Source organism: Elgaria multicarinata, chromosome 13 (genome assembly GCF_023053635.1).
Source record: "Elgaria multicarinata webbii isolate HBS135686 ecotype San Diego chromosome 13, rElgMul1.1.pri, whole genome shotgun sequence".
NCBI lineage: Eukaryota > Metazoa > Chordata > Lepidosauria > Squamata > Anguidae > Elgaria > Elgaria multicarinata.
The window spans coordinates 25393579-25413844 of NC_086183.1; the positions used below are offsets into that span (position 1 = coordinate 25393579).

The 20266-nt window shown below is 46.1% G+C and overlaps 1 protein-coding gene across 1 annotated transcript; it reads right to left on the bottom strand.

Annotated features, from left to right (window-relative positions):
• Positions 1-1016: 1016 nt before the first annotated feature.
• Positions 1017-19955, bottom strand: LOC134408312 (sialic acid-binding Ig-like lectin 14). The gene is made up of 8 exons (XM_063140559.1): positions 19601-19955; positions 12455-12757; positions 11230-11280; positions 9680-9940; positions 7903-8199; positions 4513-4612; positions 2384-2462; positions 1017-1205 (listed from the first exon to the last, which is right to left on the bottom strand). Exons 1-8 carry the CDS (start codon positions 19953-19955, stop codon positions 1017-1019), a joined length of 1635 nt encoding a protein of 544 aa, XP_062996629.1.
• Positions 19956-20266: the final 311 nt, after the last annotated feature.

The window sequence follows — 20266 nt, forward strand, 5'->3', positions numbered from 1 at the left end:
GGACTAGCTAAAGCCATAGAGGGCAACTAAACGTTACTGTAAAAATCAAGCTTATGATGCTGCCTTAAACAGAGGCAGACCCTTGGCCCATCTCAACCAGTTCTGTTTGTTCAGAACTGCGGTGATTTTTCTGGAGATCAGGCAGGGATAATTTGCCTCTGGCCTGCTAGCTGCCTCTGGCCCGTTAGCTGGAGGGCTGAGCCTTGGGCATTCAAAGCATGTGCTACACTATTGAGCTCTCTGTGTGTGCGCATGAGTGCATATACCACATTGCCACAGATCAAATTGAGACAGCAACTGAGGATGGTTCACAAGCTGGCAGCCCTAACTATCTGTTGCATAATCCAGGCCATGTGCTTCAATCCTGGAGAAAACTCTGGGCGGCCCATGGCCCCAGGGAGAACAACAAAATAGTTATCTTTTCGGAGCCAGGGCAAGTTTTTTTTCCCTCTTTTTCCAGGCAGTTAACAACATATGCTGAGTTTGTTTGCCCTTACTTGAGCCCAGAATAGTTGTTTTGAAAAGGTTATTGTTGTTTTTATGTTCTTGATGGTTTTAAATTTTATATACTTGTTTTTAACGTTCACCATTTTTAACGTCTGTAAACCACCCAGAGAGCTTCGGCTATGGGGCGGTATATAAATGTAATAAAATACATTAAAAAAACAGATGGGGAAAGAAGGAAGTTGAGGCACAAGGAGGAAGAGTTTTCTTCTAAGGGCATGTGGCAGAACAGAACCAAGACATGCCCTTATTCACAATGACGTGTAGGCTGTGGAATTCTACCATCTCCGTTTCCTTGTGGACAGGGCTGGCGTCAAGGGGAGGCAGAGTGGGGCACCTGCTGAGGGCCAACACTTCAGCTGGGGTCCAATGGCAAGAGCCCCCTGGAGCTGCCCTGCGCCTGGACAAGGATGGTGGTGTGAAGGAAGAGCATGGTGGTGACAAGGTGGATTCACCGAGGAAAGGGGGGCCAAAGGACACTGGAAAATGTCAGAGCCGGCACTGCTTATAGACTACGAAGTCTTGATTTCAGCGTATTCTGTTTGAGGTTCTTCTGGAATGGTCTCTGGTATACTTTCCTTCAACTTAAACTCAAGGGTGGCGTAATGTAGGTCTTCAGCGTCGTCAGCGTTTTCGACAGTGGATTCATTTGACTTTTCTTGCACTTTTGGCACTTCGTCGCCTCCCTTGATGCTAGAACCCTATTGGTGGGGGGGGGAAAAGCCAAGCATTATACAAAACCTGAATTGAGCTAACTTTACAGCCTAGCCGGGAAGACAGCTGTGATTCTTAAGACTTGAACAACAGAACCCACATTCTGGGCCAGGCTAGCTAAACTCTGCCCACCCACCCCCAAAAGATCCATTTTTTTTTAACCTAAATAAATAAGCACAGGGTTCTTTTCAAGCTGAAATGAAATGTCATATAAGTATAAAGGTCAGTAAAGTTTGACAACTTGCTTTTCCCCATATATATATATATATATATATATATATATATATATATATATATATTCAAAGTTCACTTTTGAGATTTATCTTTGAGAGCTATTTTTGAAGGCTTTAATGCTGAGCCGGATCTACACTACTGCGTTAAAGCGCTTTATAACAGTTATAAAGCGCTTTAACTGCTTTAAAGCACTATAAAACTGTTATAAAGCACTTTAAAGCAATAGTGTAGATCCGGCCCTGGACATAGATGGGCTTTTAAAAACCCAGTGATTCAGATTTAACCTGGTGGGAGGCAATCCATACTCCCATCTGAAAATAATTCTCCACCTCTGCTCTATCGTGTCCTTCTTTAGTTTTCTTTTTACTAAACTCGAAGGAAGGATGTGGGGGCGATCTATCTGGGAAGTGAAGTTTGCTGAATGTTTGGACTTAGGCTTGCTTACCAACGAGTCAGGGCATTTCACAGATTTTCAGGGGAGGGGGGGTCTTAAATCGTCATTTACACAAATTGAAGCCACTATTTGTACAAATTTTGCCTGTAATTTGCTTAAATTGCACAAATCACAGCCAAAATTTGCATAAATGGTGATTTAAGGGGAGAAACAAGTAGAGTTTGCAGATCATCGAGAAACCTATAGCTTGGCTCACAAATGTAAACCGAGCCAGGTGTTCCAGAGAGCCAGTGTGGTGTAGTGGCTAAAGTATTGGACTGGGAGTCCTGCGCCTCCTGAGTTTTGACTCACTGGGCAGCTACTGGTATGGCAGGGTATTGATCCACATCGCATGGGTGAGAGTAAAGGGAAAGTGGGTGCCCCAGGCCTAACTAAATGTCCAATGATCCACCCAAGACCTGCCATTTTGTCTGCATACCACCGACACGCTGGTGTGGATTGTTTAAAAGTTGCAGTGAAGAAGCAGATGCTACAGACCTTGACATCTATGGGGATCTCGCCTTGGACAAGTTGTTTTGTGTAAGACTTTGAGGCAGTCACTGATTTTCTCTTGCACCTGCAAAGAAATGTCATTCCCTTTATACTGAACTACAGATCTCTTTTCATTTATTATAAACATATGCAGATTGGTTCCAGCGCAATTGCAAAAGGAGTGCTGATCCTCACGATGGGATGAGCTGCCTTTATCCTGCCCTCTAAGAATCTTCTATTTCTTCATCTAGTACCAGGGCCTTTCCAGACACTGACCAATTCCCCAGTGGGTTATCACATCACTCTGTTACTGCTGTATCAGTTCCAGACACACAACACCATGGCCCATATCCCCACGTACCAAAGGAAATGACAAAACCTCTATCATGACCCACTGGGACGATGAGACAAGGATTGTGAGAGAGCCTTTCAGGAGATCATCAGGTGTCTAATGAAAGCCCCCATGTTAGCCTATGCTGGCCCGAGTAAACCTTTCATTCTACACACAGATGCCAATATCAGTGGAATAGGTGCATTATTGTACCAAGAGACAGATGGAAAAAAGAGGCCAGTTGTGTTTGCAAGCAGGGGGCTCACCTCTAGTAAGACCAGGTACCACAAAAGTTTTTTTTAGAGTTTCTAGCGCTGAAATGAGCAGTCACTGAAAAATTCCAGGACTACTTATATGGTGGCTGCTCTGTCTAACTATGATTTCAGTATTCATTCCCAGATTGGAAAGACTAACACCAATGCTGATTTATTATCCTGCTCCTGCAAGGTGCAGTAGAGTGTCTCACACCCAGACTTTTGGCAATCAGGTTCCAGCATCTCCTCTCCTCTGCCACCAACATCCTGCCCTGAAGCCTCAGAATGCGCTCCTCGGTTTGACTGACTTGTCTGTTGTGTGGGGATGCTGCCTAGGCCTTTCCCCACATGTTCCTGACCATAATCTAAGATCTCTGCCAGTCCAGAGGTCCAGCTTATGTGCTTATTAGTAAAATCAGTGAGGTTGCTGAGCACAAGTGACAGGGCCTTCTTGGTGGTGGCTCCACAGTTGTGGAATCTCTTTCCATTGGACATTTACTTAGCCCCTTCAGGATAGCCATTTAGGATGATGTATCGTTGTACTACTGCTTTTCCTAACGAGAACTGATGGCTGTGTATTCCAAAGTGGTTTTCTTAATCATTTGTTGCGGCATGTGCTTAATGTACTACTGTTTCATTCAATCTGTGTATGTCACTTTGTGGGGAGTTGGTCCTAAAAAGAACTGCTTTAAAAACCTTGAATGAAAGGATGAGCAAGTTCCCCTTCCTGTCTGTGACTGTTGCTCTGGGACTTGAACCTCTGCCTAGTTTTGTCTTAAACACATGCTTCTAGCCCACTTGGACTGACTGCCAGCTCCTCCTCCTCCCATCCACAAAACCTAATTGCCTGGATCCTGACCCTTGCCAAGACCTAAGAGTTCCCAAGAGATTTAAATCAGCCATCCGATCACTGGGAAAGAGCAGTTTACCAGTAAGAGGGGCACTTGCTGGGGTGACATCTTCAAGGTGGATGTGTATCCTCTGGGCAGTACCCCAGGGAGAAGATGAGTGTCTGGAAAAATCCGAAGAAACGTCCAGCACAAATCTGCAAGAGCTTTTGCGGTGGTGATGATTATGTGAGCTGAGTACATTACAAACTCCCAACCACCTGCTTGAGCAGCATCCTATGGGCCTTTTCGGTTTGTAAATCTATTCAACCCACTTAATCAACACGATCAGTTTGGGTGTGTGAACTGGCTTCTAATCACAACATTGATCCCTCTCTCCCGGCAGAAGAGCCAAATTGGGGTATGGTGAAGTCCATCATTGAATTTAGATGGAGCCTTCAACTCTTGCCGCCCTCCTGTGCACTAGGGCTGTGCAGGGACCCCCCGATCGGCTCTGGATCCCAATCCAGACCTTCCAGATCAGGTCCGAACTGCTCTGATCAATCCAGACCTCCCCCGACCCGATCCAGATCCAAATTTAGGGGGTCCAGATCAGCCCGATCCACTCTGGATTCGGAGTTCCGGAACGGAGCGGAGCACAGCCCTCCTGCGCACAACCACACCAGGCAGTCCAGAAACTAACAATCACTTATTACTACTTACTTTTTGGAGGTCACGATGATGGCAATGATGAGCATCATGATAACAAACATGATGAGTGCGCCAATCACTGCACTAACGATCTTCGTAATCAACATGTCCCCTAATGGTTCAGAGAAGAACAAGTAGAGTTTAGTGAAATAGACCTTTCTTTCGTTCACTGCAACAAAGCCATCACACTCTGTTCTTGCCATAGACATAGGTGCTCTGCTGATCTTTTGGTACAGCCCCCTCAAGGGGGGAGTTTTGGGGGTGGGCTAAAATCACCACTTCACAGGATAATCAGACCAAAAGGTTTCCTTTGAGCAGCTGGTTGGCTACTGGGTGAACGAAATGTTGGAGTAGATGGACCCTTGGTCTGATCCAGCATGGCTCTTCTAACATTCTTATGACTGCTATTGTAGTCAAGACTAATTGATAATTGAACCAAAGAATTTTAGAGTTGGAAGTCACCTTGGAGGTCATCTGGCCCTACCTCCTCCTCAGCACCAGTGTGGTGTATTGGTCAGAAAGTTGGACTAGGTCTTGGGAAACCCAGGTTCTAGCCCCACTAGGCCATGAAGTTCACAGGGTGACTTTGGGCCAGTCACTGACTCTCAGCCCAACCTACCTCACAGAGTTACTGTGAGGAGAGAATACAGAGAATGATCATATACACTGCCCGGGTCTTCCACGCCCCAGTACACTACTTTAGACAAGCCATTAGGTTGGTCCTAATGAAGGTACTAATCCTGGTGGTTTTGGCATTCTATTTGATTCTAATGGGCCAAAGAGGCTGCAAAGATTTTAAAAATAGACCAATACACTTTAAAGCTTGATTTTTCTGGCCTTTTCCATTGCAAAATCATGAATGATCTCCCCAAGGACTTTTTTCCCCCTTGCATGTTCATACTCAATAGAGAAAATCGCTAGAAAGCAGTACAGCTAGAAATAGCCCAGAAACAGTACTTTAGACAAGCCAGTGTTTTGGTACCTTTTCTCTCTTGTTGAAAGACAATGAGTGACAATTGCCCATGCTATCCCTCATTAAAATAGCACCCAAAATCATTGTTTTGATTTTAAAAAACCCAAAAGAATTATCTCCACAATTGAAAATAAATACATGAAATTACTGGTGCTAATCACTTCTCTTTTTTTGCTAAGCCATTAGAAGAAAATAATGATCTTTTAAGAGTTAAGTGCTAAATTATTCTAATAGCAATCATTTATCTCTAAAATTAAAGTTATTAACGCAGATACACTTAATAAAATCTCATTCAGGCTTGCCTTCCAGCCAGATGCTGAAAGCTTTTTAGGAAACTGGGGGAAATCCTCATTTTTTTTAGACATATGAAGACACAGAGCCACCCTGGGTCTTCATTTCAGCCAGACATCAGCCTCCTGAGAAGCTGTTTTCAAAGCCAGGGCAGAAAGGAAGAAAAGAAATTTGTGCCTCTGAACATGTGCAGGGTGTCTTTCCCACACCACTGAGTCACCACATCTGAGATGGGAATGAGGTAAGTTTAACCACTGCTCAGTTAGATGCAAAAGAGAACAGGACTCTTGCACCTTTAATAGGTGCCTTACTTCATCTACACAGCTATTAAAGTTGCAGGAGCCCCATCCAAATTTGCATCAGGCTACTCCAATTGCAATAGGGCCATCATTGGCCAACGTTTAAAACACGTTTAATACTGTTACGTCATTTTTCCATGCTCTGGCTAGCTCTTCTCTGCAGAAAAGAGCTAGCCTTTGGTCAACGTAACTGGGTTAAACTAAATTAATTGTTAAAAGCACATGTTTTTCAAACAAAGGTCTAGGGCGCAATTGCTGACATTGCTAATCAAAGTTCTCATGCACGTAGACTGAGAAGGTAACCTCTCCAAGAGACCTTACAGAATTGCTGCCAGCTAGACTAAGTAGACCAGCCTGGTACTCTCCAGATGTCTTAGATTACAACTTCCAGAATCCCCAAGGCAGCATGCTGGGAGTTGTTGTCAAACACATCTAGAAGGGATGAGGTTAGGAAAGGGTGAAATATACTATAGACCATTGGACTAAAGGCCAAACTGACGTGATGTTAAATTTGACTTTGCATCTAAAATTAAAATCGCATCAATGGTACTTGAGGGCTGATCAGAGAAGGCATAGAGAGGAAATTTAACGCTTTCCTTCCCTGCTGTGATCCTGAAGAAAATCCCTCTTTTGGTTCTCCTCTTCGCATCGGGAGGATGTCCCCCATAGACACTATTGGAGTTGCCCCACACAATCAGCCACCCAAAGCAAATACTAGTTACAGAAGAGGAATTTTCCCCAGGACTGAAGTGGAGAAGGAAAGGGTCGATTCCCTCTTCGGTACTTCTTCTGATCCCATTAATAACCAGCCCCCTCCCTCAACTGGTACAATTTGCATTTAAAACAAATGAACACCTGCATAAGTTGCAAAAACCACTTGACTATACCCAAGATGCATTTCAGGATTATGTCTAATTGGCCCTAAATAGGAGGGATATATACATTGTAAGGCAGGCGCGAACCCTCTTCCAGCCTACTGTTTGGGAACTATCACCTGTCGTATTTACTGCTGCTTGGAGTGGCTGATGATACCCCAAAGGCACCTGCTGCGCTGCCTTACGACACCGCACAGGTAGACAGAAATGGCAGGGTAAAGACCTGCGGCTTCTGGGAGCAAGAGCCGCCACGAGGAAAGGTTCAGAGAAGAAACAGGAGAGGAAGGAAAAAGGAGGAAGCGATACGAGCCAAGTCAAGAGGCAGGGCAGGTTCGATGTGATCAGGGTTGCCCACTTTTCAACCGGCCTTTGCTCTTGTGCTTTTAATGACAGCTTGATCTGGAAGCCTTATCAGGCGATGCTAAGTATCTCCATGCCATGAAAAGCCTCAGCTGCTGATTTCTGCAGCTCCAGCTGCTCTTAAAGACATAAGAGGACGCCAGCCTGGTGGGTGTGGGTGTGTTTGTATCCCTGTCTTTCTTTTTCTGGTTGGCTGGGGCCCCTACAAAATGGCCTATGAGTGTGGGTCGCTTACTGGAACAGGGACCTGGGTAACAACAGTTTGTTGATTGTTAGTTGTCTGGTTTTAAATGTATTAATGGAGGGTGTTTACCTTTTGCTTTTAAATGCTTTTAACTGAGATGTGTTGTATTTTCATGTTTGAGCTGTGGATGTCTTGCATTTTTACTCTTTGACCCTATTTGTTCATCGCTCCCAAATCTTCAGGTAGGGAGCAGTATATAAATATCGTAAATAAATAAATTAAATTAATAAATCAAGAAATTTGACATGTTTTATGTTGTAAACCACTTCGAGGTGTCTTTTTAGATATAGTCAGGCGGTCTATAAATGGATTACATGAATAGCAGACAACAAAGCACTGACCTGCACCCCAGAGACATACCTGAACTAAACGGGAAGAACATCATATCAAGCTCTCCCTTTGGGTTGACTCCATGACAGGTAAAATGGTGTTCTCCGTCCCAGTCCCCTGTGAAGCGCAGGGTGCTAGTGCCTACTTTCTCTGTATTCCAGGTAGTGACCTGTATCTTCCCTTGGGTGGTGTTCCCCGCCAAGGTCTCCCCATTCACCTGCCACGTTATGTTGGGCGACGGGGAGGAGCAGATGGAACACTTGCACTGGAACCCACTGCTATCTTGCTTGCAGTGGGAGATCTCCTGTTTGCACGCCCTAGGGCTGTCTGGAAAGGGGTCACAAGAAGGGGTCATCATCAGGACCTTGGCCAGCTCCTGCCCTGTTACACCTGTATTCATTATATCAAACCCAAGGGTGGAATTCTAACTCAAGAGGAAAGAAGTCCTCCAGAGGTGTGATGATATGATAAGCAACTTGTTCACCGACTCTTCATCAAAGTGAACCGACAGGCGATTCAGAAATGTAACCCACCACATTACGTCAAATTGGAGCTCCTCGCAGGCCATCATTTGGCATTAAACACCCAGGCCAATAGGCAAGTCACACAAACATGCAAACAAAAAGCTGAGATATTCTGGCACCTACTTTAGTCTATTCAATGGCGAGCATGTATGTGTGTGTGGCTTCTAATATTGACTTCACAGGTTGAGGAAGTCAAGGGAGTGAGCCCCAATGTTTTCCATGTTGTTGGGGGGTGGGGGTGTCACAGTGAAACCTGTTATCCTTCACAGCAAAGGACCAGGCCAAATCCCCACATTCACCACAGTTGTGAACTTCAAGATTGGCCCATTGCACCAGGGAATTCTAAAGTATGTTCCAATACTCTCAGCGATACTTCCTGGCAGTGTGAAATTCAAGAATGAGTTTTCCTAAGAACGTAAGAGTCCTACTGGGTCAGACCAACTACCTAGTCTAGTATCCAGTTCTACACAGGAGCCAACTGCCTGTCTTTGTGAAGCCCCCAAGCAGGACCTGAAGGCAATCTCCCTCTGTTCTTCCCCAACACCTGGAATTCAGAAACTGCCTCTGATCTGGACATAGACAGCCATTGAAAGCATTTTCATAGAATCATAGAATCATAGAATAGCAGAGTTGGAAGGGGCCTACAAGGCCATCGAGTCCAACCCCCTGCTCAATGCAGGAATCCACCCTAAAGCATCCCCGACAGATGCTTGTCCAGCTGCCTCTTGAAGGCCTCTAGTGTGGGACAGCCCACAACCTCCCTAGGGAACTGATTCCATTGTCGTACTGCTCTAACAGTCAGGAAGTTTTTTCTGATGAATTTTCCATGAATTCGTCTAATTGCTTTTTAAAGCTAGTGTTTGATGCCACACCTTTTGGTAATGAATTCCACTGTTTAACTTTGAACTGTGTGAAGAAGTGCTTCCTTTTATTTGTCCTGAACCTCCCGCCATTTGGCATTACTGAATGGCTTGGGCTCACTTTTGGTGTTCCCAGATGAGGCTTTTATCATCCTGCCTCACTTCCTGAATTTTATGAGTGGTCCACTCCAGACATCATCATCATCACCACCTACTTGTAGCCCTCCCACGTTTTTCCCTACAAGGTCTTCCATCTTGTTCTTTATTGCAGAAAATCCATTCAGGAAAGAGAGAGAAAAGACAGAATTGCACAAGGCCTTCCAGTTATAAACCCCAGGACCCCTTCATTGGGAAGCACTCTTTTGACAGCCATTAAGTCTCGGCAACATCCCTCTGAACAAATCTCAACATTGCCTCACTTACCTTCTAGGGAGAGCTTGAAGGTTGCCTTGCTGGAGCCTTCTGGGTTCCGGGCTTCGCACTTGTATTCACCCATATGCGACTTCTTCAGATCAGAAATTTTCAGTGTGTTTCCTGAAGTGGGCTGAAGAGGAGTCCATTCAGATTGTGATTTCTTCATCCAAGTCACTGTGGGCGAAGGGTTGCCCTTTACCTCGAATTGTAGCACAATAGAGTCACCTTCATTTACAGTGAAGTGGGTGACACCTGTAAACTTTTTCACAACTGCAAGAATCCAAAGAGACAGTGAGATGCTACTGCTTTTCTTACACTATGGCATCTCCTACCACCTCATCCCAGGTCAAAGAAATAACATCTGTCCACAAATCTCCCCAGACAAAGCAAGAAAATTAAGCTCGTTCCTACTCTTACCCTGCAACAATCGCAAATCACCTGGGATTGTTATGAATATCTCATTCACTGTCCTGGGAAAAATCAGGAATGTTAGCCTGCCTACTACCCATAGTGTAATTTTAGATTCTGGGCTGAATAGCCTCATGGGGGCTGGGGGTGCTCCTTAGATGGCAATACACATTCTTTCACTTTCCAAAATGTGATAGGCCAGCCCTGGGCCATTTGGGGGCCGTCCTGCATATTCTGTTAAATGGCTAGTTTGGAAAGATGGCCATGCTCACCTGAGAGCCGGCGTGGTGGTTAGAGTGTCAGCCCAGGACTGGAGAGTCCCAGGTTCAAATCCCCACTCAAGCACAAAGCTCGCTGGATGGCTGTGAGCCATTTACTACCTCTTAACCTAACCTACATCACGGGGTTATTGTGAGGAGAGAAATGGTAAGGGCAGAGATCCATGGATGCTTCCTCGAGCACCTTTGAGAAAAGGTGGGATAGACACATGATGAATAAATAGACCCACACCTGCAGTAGCTCCACCCCTTTCTCCAGGGCTCTGATGTGCTTTATGACTGGTTCAAAGAAATGTGTTCCAGGCAGCCAAGCTAGAATCAGTGGGGTGAATATCTGCTTGTCAGTTTAGTACATTTTTCTTTTTTAAAAAAAATCAATACAGTAGTGCAAGTTTTCTGCCCCTTCTGAATAACGCTCCCTAATCAAACTTTTCCCAGAGATTTTCCTGGGAAGAGCTATTTCCTTTTCAAATGGGATGATGGGGTGTTTCACTTTAAATGAAGGGGGCTTCATGTTGGTTCTTTGGTGCCGCTGGTGGTGGGAGTTTGCCTGGTTGCAGTGGCAAAACGTCTGACTTCCCTACTTCCACGCCAGGTTAACAACTTGTGGCTTTACCCAGGCTGAGAAACACTGGCTGGGTAAGAGGACCCGTCCCTCCGGCAGCTACTATTGGCCCTGGCCCATGCCGCCTCCTTTGGCAGAGCTCCAGAATGCAGCCTGACTTCATATCCAAAGGAGCCAGCGGTCAAGAGTCTGTCAAATGCCATCCTCCTAACATGGAAGGCTTCTTTCTCCTCCATCCCCCATCGACTTTGAATTACATCGACTTTGTAGTGTTGATGTAATTCTGTAGTTTTTATAGAAAAACTTACTTTTGTTTGAGCGCAGAAGTTCTGCATGGATCTCCAGCTTCTCAGGTGGGTCTGTAAGACAAGAACAAGTCCTTTGGGTGAGCGATTCCCCTCCCGTTAGGATTCAGCAGAGGGTAAGAGAGAGTCTCATCCCACGATCTCTCTCTCTCTCTCTCTCTCTCTTGTGTGTTCTCTCAAACAATGCCAGAGTGGTAGTGAATCTGCTCTGGATTCCAGCCAGAACTCTAAAGGACCTTTCCAAGGGGCTCCAGAGTGGATTTACTGCCCCACTGACCTTGGAGACACCAGCCTCCACTGCACTCAACACTCCTCCTTCCTCTGCATCTGTCCAGACTCCAAAGCCACTTCCTTTCCTCCCATTGCTATTGCCTTCAAGCCTCTCTGCTGCCTCCAGTGGCTGGAGATGCTGCCGTTTTCCTCTATGACCCCTCGCATGTGTGTTGCTTTGCTGGAAGGGAAGGCCAAAAAGTCAGCCTTGCCCAGCGTTCTGTTTCTGCCAGCAGCCTGCTCCAGAGAGACAAGGAAGCTGCAGTGTAGGTGGGACATTCCTAACGGATCCCACCCAGGTGACACAGACTCCCTAAAGTCAGCCCTTGATGACGATCTCGTGTCCTACTGCATTCCCCAGCGGCAGTCGGGCTTCATTTATTTATTTACTGCATTTCTATACCGCCTAATAGCCGAAGCTCTCTGGGCAGTTCATGACGCTGCTTAACCACAGTGGCTTTCCTGTAGCTTTGCAGCATGTTGATCAGAAATAGACAGGCTACCTTTAGGCAAGAGCTGATTCCTGTGTCATAATCCAAAGGGAACTGGAGGAGCTACGCCTGAAGGACAAACTGAGGGAAGCCTATATTGTACCAGTCTGTGTTTTTTCCTGGATTTTCCAGTTCATATGATTAAAGAACTCCTAGTTAAGCACACTAAGGTGTCTCGGATGGTCTTGTCCTTCCCATATCATAATAAGGAGGGATCCCTCTGAATAGGGGTTATCTTGGGTGTCCAGGGGGGGAACAGCCAGGCCAGGGATCTGTCCATTGAGGCAAGAGAACGAATGACATGCCTCAGACATTCTCTACGCAGAACTGATCTACATTTTTCTTGAACTCTTTCCCACAATTCATTTCAGTTCCAGTGAACCCAGACTTGAAGATCAGCCCTGGAGAAAGTGAACATGCAAAGTGGCCCCTTTGGGACAGGGGGACGGATCTAAAGAGTCACTCACAGTTGATGTCCAGCTGGATAGTCTCCGCCCTATACACAAAACTGGTCTCATTCCCATAGCGGACGCTGCAAGTGAGATTCTGTCCATGGTCTGCCACTGAGGGTACGAAGTTGAACACGGTGCTGTAGACTTTGGTGCCATTTGGCTGCAAGTCAGAGATCCTGGATCTGGCTTTTTCAGAAATGCCTTCCCAGGTGATGATCGGAGGCTTCAAAGCACAACTTCCTGGGGTTGTGCAAGTGATGTTTACTGGGTGTCCTGCTCGAAGCTTTCCCAGTATCTGTATTTCTGGGTTTTCTAGTGCTGAGGAGAAGAGAAAAGAAGAGTCAGCATACAGCTACATCCACCAGGTCTGTATTCCATCCCTACCAGTTGCATATCAGACAAACTAGAAGCTGTTTTTCCCATCCTAGATAGAAATAATGACACCTCTATCCCAATTCCATAGGGCTATCATTTTAGCTAGCACCTGCCAGAAATGAAGTTTAGACCTGAAGTAGAAACCAGATTTAGTCATATGTAGAGTAGACTCATTGAGTAGTCATGGCTAGTTTATCTTCTATTGCCTTCAATGGATCTACTCTAAGTATGACTAAATCTAGATCGAATCCCTGAGATTCATTTGCAACTCCATTCTTCAATATAGGACTCAGTTTTAATTTGCTTTCTTTTTTTAACTATACATATACTTTTGGAGTCTTTCTCTCTTCTGCATCTCCTCCTTTAAAAAAATCCCTAGCAGCCTGAATAAAAAAGTGTCCACAAAAATAAAAAGGTGGAAGGAACACTAACTTTATCCACTTTATATAATCAGGGTATTACCCAGTTGTGGCTCCTTACTAACCAATTGAATACCAATGACACCTACAGGATGAACAACAGATATCCCCATTAATACTAGAATTGCCATCTTGCAAACCAGAGATTCCTGTAGAATTCACCAATAACCTGGTGGATAATGCAATGGCAACTCCTCATGCCTGTTGTTGCTGGACCTAAAAGGCAGCGCTTAGGAACATATCCTCAAAATGTATCGGACACATTTGACAAAGGAACAATAAAATGTGTGTACACTAAAATCAAAGCAAATTAAGAACCCTGAAGGATCACAAAAACATTAGAAAAGACCATTCAATCATTCCATGTACAGTTTCCAATATGCAGTGAACTTTATCCAAGACCTTAATCATGTAATGAAGAAACAGCCCAGTGATGTTTGGTTACTGGTTTCTTGCAAGCAATTTTGATATGTTTATCAGATATGTCTCTCATAGTATGTCATTTATAAGGCTTGCCTTTCCCCCAATTTATACATAGCCCTAGTTTACACGCTGGTGACCCTCTATTCAAAATTTCCTATTCAATGCAGGTTACCCATCCCCTGCCTGGCTTGCATATTTTCCCTGAACTCGCTCTGGCTGCCCCATTCCACCCCAGCCCCCCAATTTTTTAAAATGTTTAAACTTTAGATGCAAAAAAACTGTTTTTTTTTTATTTTTGTTAAGTATTTATTTGCAGTGTGGAGCCCGGAGCTCCCTGTCCCCCCTTCCAACGCCCCCTTTAATTCCCCCCCCCTTAAAAAGGCTCCGCAGAAGTGCGGCGCTTGGCTTCAAGCTAAAAAAGTTGTGGTAAGTGCCCACCTTTTTTAGCGCTGAGCTTCGGAGTGATGGCTGTGTCATGTAGATCACCTGCCACCACTCCAAAGCTACCCCAGGGTAAAGTGCCCATGTAGATGATCTCTCCAATCTATACTTCAGATTAGGGATGTGCTCCGCTCCGATTAGGAGCGTAGAAGCAGTAGCGGATTGGCCTGCTCCGCCTTACCCAGAGGCGGAGTAGGAGCGGACCGCGGACCCCCTAGAAGCAAGGCGAAGAGAAGCGACCATTTTTCGGAGCTCCGAGTTCAGTCGGAGCGCTCCGGTCGCCATCTTGAAAACATTTCGCCATAGGATTGCATTGCGGCAAATAATCGCGCATAACTACGTTGTTTTTGAAGCTATCGTTCTGGAAATTCTTGTGCACAGAGAGTCGTGGATGGGGGTCATTTTGAGACCACTCTCACCTCTCTGCGTGCTGTGGTTCACGTGCAATATTTTTTTAAAAATCGGGTCAACCGCGGGGCTCAAACTGCGTTTCGGCTTTTCGCCCATAGGATTGCATTGAGGGAAAGAATCGGGGATAACTGGGGGGGGGTTTAAGCTATCGTTCTGAAAATTCTTGTGCACAGAGAGTCGTGGATGGGGGTCATTTTGAGACCACTCTCAACTTTCTGCATCGTACGGGTCGCGGGCTAGAAGTTTTTTAAAAATAGGGTCAACCGCGGGGCTCCGTTTCGGCTTTTCGCCCATAGGATTGCATTGAGGGAAAGAATCGGGGATAACTGGGGGGGGGTTTAAGCTATCGTTCTGAAAATTCTTGTGCACAGAGAGTCGTGGATGGGGGTCATTTTGAGACCACTCTCAACTTTCTGCATCGTACGGGTCGCGGGCTAGAAGTTTTTTAAAAATAGGGTCAACCGCGGGGCTCCGTTTCGGCTTTTCGCCCATAGGATTGCATTGAGGGAAAGAATCGGGGATAACTGGGGGGGGGTTTAAGCTATCGTTCTGAAAATTCTTGTGCACAGAGAGTCGTGGATGGGGGTCATTTTGAGACCACTCTCAACTTTCTGCGTGCTGTGGTTCACGTGCAATATTTTTTTAAAAATCGGGGTTTGGGTTTTTTTTTTTTATTATTATTATTTTTTTGGAAGCGATGACAGGCACATTCAACTCCCAATCCTGATGAGAATTCATCTCCTCAGAAAGCATCCTCCTCCAATCCCAGCGTTGGAGGGGGGACTAAGGCAGACCCACCCTGAGAACTTTCTGTTTTGTGTCTCTTTGTGGGTTGGCGTTCGTGGAGGGAACACTTACTTAGCTAGTGCTCCTGCTTTGGAGATAGATTAATTTAATATAGGTTTAGTTTGGCGCGTGTGTGTGTTTGTTTGCTTCTTTCTGACTTGTAGCTTAGTTTGCCCTGTGTTTTCCCCTTACTTTGATTTAATATAAACTTTATTTTTGAATTTTGGAGTGTGTGGTTGGGTTGGTTGCCCCCCCCCTTCCCTGTATTAAAGCCTGACTGTTCTGCTTTTGTGAAAGCTTTCTTTTGAAAGCATACACACACTTTTTGTCCCATTTCCCTACATTTATATTCTTAAACATATTTTATTATATTCTTTCACATAGTCCATTAGTATATATTCTCATACATATTATATTAGTATTCATATTTTGTTCTTCTTATAGTAGTGGTTGGTTCTTTTTCCCCCTCCCCTCTCTTAAATCCTGATTGTGTTTCCTTCTATCTTCTATATACCAAATATACCAAAAAAATTGGATTCTCTTTTTCTTCTCTGTGTAACTTCGACGGAGTGGGCTGCTTTTGTCAAGTTCAACAGGCAGCCACAGATTGAGCATTTTGGGGAAAGCATACGCACACCATTTCCCTATTCTTAAACATATTATTATTATATTCTTTGACATAGTCTTAGTAGTCTATTAGTATACATTCTCATACATATTAGTAGTAGTATTCATATTTTGTTCTTCTTATAGTAGTGGTTGTCCCATTTCTTGTCCCATTTCCCTACATTTATTAGTAATATTCTAAAACATATTATTATATTCTTGTAGATATTCTTAGTAGTATATTCTCATACATATTAGTAGTAGTATATTTTATTGTTCTTGTCCCATTTCCCTACATTTAAACATATTATATTCTTCTTATACATATTCTTAGTAGTACCTTATACATAGTATTAGTAGTATTAATATTTTGTTAGTCATCATGAAAAGAGAAAGCAGGCGTGCTGAAAGCAGCAAGGCTCAGTCTGCCAGCAGGGCTTCCTCTCCTCCTGTGAAACTCAAACGGGCAACTCCTTGGCTGACTGCTCCAAAACAGAAGCAGGACAAGCAGCAGGCAGAGCCACTCTCTTCTGCAACTTGTGCCCGGCGTTCTCTTTTTGAGGGTGGGAATGGGAAAAGTGCCCGTTTGCAAGAGGCACGTGGCAGCAGTGCCATTAGAGGAGGAGGAGTATCCCCAACTCCTTCATTCTCCTTTCAGCCCACGAGCCCGCTGATGGACCTAGACGAGGTCCTCAGCACAGTGGAGGGGGGGGAGGAGGAGGAGGCGGTGGGCCTCCAGGATGTGGGGGCTGAGGAGGAGCAGCAGCAGGCCGAGGCTCTCTCCCCAGTCTCATCCCACACCCCTGTTTCTGTGGCAACACCAGAGAGCTCAGGCGGGCAATTGGTGGTGTCACCACAGAAACGAAAGACAAGCATCGTGTGGGACCACTTTGAGTTGGGAGCGGATCCCCGCTTTGCTGTCTGTCGCCACTGCAAACTCAGCCTAAGCAGGGGTTCATCGACAGGGCATTATGGAACCAGCAGCATGAAGATGCATCTTCATAGGCAGCACCAGGCGATCTTGCTGGGGAAAGAGGCGGGCAAGGCGACTGGTTCCAGGGGAAAGCCGAAGGCTGCTGCTGGCACTGCCACTCTAAGCTCTCCATCTCCCATCCCCACAAGGGTTAGGCAGGCAACCCTGCAGGACATGGGGTGGGGGAAGTATTGACCCACAAGATGGCGTTTTCCAATGCCCACCCAGGGTGCTACTGTGTTGGGGCATCTGCCGGGACTGACTCCTCCCCAATACTAGATCTATGACATGTCACTCTGCCTGCCCCTCTGCTAGCCTGTCCTCCTCGGTGACCGACTCGCTGGGATGGTTTGCGTTTGCAATGCGTGACTAACTGCAATGCTGGCTTAGAAACCAGCCATCACTTCCTTGTGCCCCCAGAAATGCCCGCAGCCTGCCTGCCTGCCTGCCCGCCTCCCCCGGGGTGCTGCTGTGGTGGGGCATCTGCCAGGACTGACTCCTCGCCTACTCTGCCTGCCTCTCTGCCCGCCTGGTGCCTGGTTTGCTCCCAATCGTCCTCCTCTGTGCCCCTCAAGGCGTAACTGCTGGCTTAGAAAGAAACAACCAGCCATCTTTGCCTCACTTTGCGCCCACTTATGGGTTGGTTTGCTATGCGTTAGTGCTCAAGCCATCCTTGCGGCACTACAATGCATGCTGCCTGCCTGCTTTCCATTGATGGTGCTATATAAATAAATAATAATAATAATAATAATTCTCCCCTTCCCGCCTTGCAGCGATGGTGTATGTGTCTTGCTTTGACTAAGGGGAGAAGTCCTTCCTGCGCTCACTTAGACTTTATCAAATTCAATAATCCCTTTTTCAAATGTGCCAGAAGATTTAGGGTTATCTCGTGGCATGTTGGGATTGCCTTGGAACTGGCCCCATTGAGCTGTCTGCAATTGCAACTTTAAATCCCTGACATACTGGAGTGTTCAAATTTCAAAAGTTCCCCTAACATCAGGGGATGATGGGATTGCCTTGAAACTTGGTGTCCATGGGGACACATGGGTAAGCTGTCATGGGACCAAAGGATAGGTTTCTAACGTGCAAATTGACGTAGTTGTAGAATGGGACTTGATTTGGGGTGAGTTAAAAAGTTTAAGCCGCGCCAAAAATCAGGGGATGATGGGATTTGCTTGCAACTTGGCGTGCATGTGGACACATGGATAAGCTCTCCTGGTGCCGAGTTTGAGGTTTCTAACATGCAAATTGACGGAGCTATCCCAAGGGGTGTGAATGGGGTGCCCGATTTTCATAAATTCCCCAAAAATCAGGGGATGATGGGATTGCCTTGAAACTTGGCGTGCATGTGGACACGTGGATAAGCTATCATGGTGCTGAGTTTGAGGTTTCTAACGTGCAAATTGACGTAGTTGTAGAATGGGACAATTTGGGGTGAGTTAAGCCATGCCAAAAATCAGGGGATGATGGGATTTGCTTGCAACTTGGCGTGCATGTGGACACATGGATAAGCTCTCCTGGTGCCGAGTTTGAGGTTTCTAACATGCAAATTGACGGAGCTATCCCAAGGGGTGTGAATGGGGTGCCCGATTTTCATAAATTCCCCAAAAATCAGGGGATGATGGGATTGCCTTGAAACTTGGCGTGCATGTGGACACGTGGATAAGCTATCATGGTGCTGAGTTTGAGGTTTCTAACGTGCAAATTGACGGAGCTATCTAAAGGGGTGTGAATTAGGGTTATGGGAGGTGCGTTAGAGGGTAGAGCCGCGCCAAAAATCAGGGGATGATGGGATTTGCTTGCAACTTGGCGTGCATGTGGACACATGGATAAGCTGCCCTGGTGCCGAGTTTGAGGTTTGTAACATGCAAATTGACGGAGCTATCCCAAGGGGTGTGAATGGGGTGCCCGATTTTCAAAAATTCGCCAAAAATCAGGGGATGATGGGATTGCCTTGAAACTTGGCGTGTGTGTGTATACGCCCATGAGGTGTCATGGTGCCAAACGTGAGGTTTCTAACTTCAACGGAAAAAAAGTTGTTTACTTTTTTAGCTTTCAATGCAAGCCTATGGGGGGGCAAAAACGGAGCTCCGGATCCGATCCGGAGCTCCGAGCGGAGCGGAGCGGAAGTGGGCGGAGCGGGGGCGGGGCGGAGCGACCCGCTCCGAAAAATGGCGGATCTGCAAGTGAAGCGGAGCGGGGGGTCCGTGCACACCCCTACTTCAGATAGAGATGCATGCAGATACAAAGAACATGAACAGCCAGAGAGAATCAAGGCCTTGTCAAGGATAGAACGAGGGATGGGGGCAGAGCTCTAAGACGTTCTTTTGAATCAATTGGAGTTGTCTTATTGTGGGCAATGTGAGAGGCGCTGAGCTGAAGGATTTCTCAGGCTCCTTTGTTAATCCTGCAACGACACCGGAGATCACTCCAGGAGGGGCAGAATCTCTCCCTCTTGCTCTGGAGCCAACAGAGGTTTTCCTTTTTCTTTTAAGCATCACGTTGCACCTTGTTGCTCGTGTGGTTGTGGCACACCGTGGATCATGCTGCCCAGAAGGGTCTATGCATGGCCATGTGCAAGTGTGTGTGGGGTGGGGAAAGCCTCTGGATTTGTGGCAGTGGCTTTATTGATGTGTTTTGTGTTGGTATTGATAGCCCACCCCTACCCAAAGGCTCAGGGCAGGTGGGAGCGTCAGCACAGCATCAGGCATCCTTGCAAGCACTCACTTGTTACACTCACAGACGGTTGGCCAAGACGTTTGTAATCAAATTTTGCTTTGGGCTCTTTCTCCATTCTGAAATAGTAGTTCCCTCTATCACGTTTTTGGGCATCGTTGATGGTGAGGGAACAGTTGCCTCCTTCCAGATCCTCAGAGAGATGAAAGCGATTGAGAGCGAAGTCTGCAATGTCTTTTTTGTCATTATTGGTGGCCACTGCAGGATCGTTTGTAGTCTTTCCTACCTCATACCAATATCCATACAATGTGGCACTGATTCTAGCATCACCTGGATCGTAAGTGAAACTGCAGGAAATGAAGACACAGAGCCCCTCCGGTACCGACACAGCATCGGGGGCAGTCATTGTATACTTTCTTATATCACATTGCACGCCTGCAGAGAGGAGAAGACAAGAAACTTAACCATCCAGGTAGGTTCCCGGTCCCCTCCCTGCCTCACCCCAGTATTGGAAAAGTCTGGAGAATCCATGGAGCAGACAGTGTGTTGCTCCCATAGCTCTGCCCCCTCAGCCTGCCCCTAGTCCTTACCCTCCCACAGAAGGCAGGTTGAAACCAGGCCAAGAATCAGGACTTCAAGGAGATGGCCCATCTTCTCTTTTCTTCTGCCCCCTGAAACTTCAGTAGTTCCTCTGTCAGCTGTAGGATCCTAAGAAAC

Coding starts and splice junctions, on each gene's coding strand:
- LOC134408312 (XM_063140559.1), bottom strand. CDS start 19,955: ATGACTGCCCCCGATGCTGTGTCGGTACCGGAGGGGCTCTGTGTCTTC. Junction 8,200..9,679: donor CTTCAAGCTCTCCCTAGAAG/GTAAGTGAGGCA, acceptor ACCCCTTTCCAG/ACAGCCCTAGGGCGTGCAAA. Junction 2,463..4,512: donor ATCATCGTGACCTCCAAAAA/GTAAGTAGTAAT, acceptor ATTTCTTTGCAG/GTGCAAGAGAAAATCAGTGA.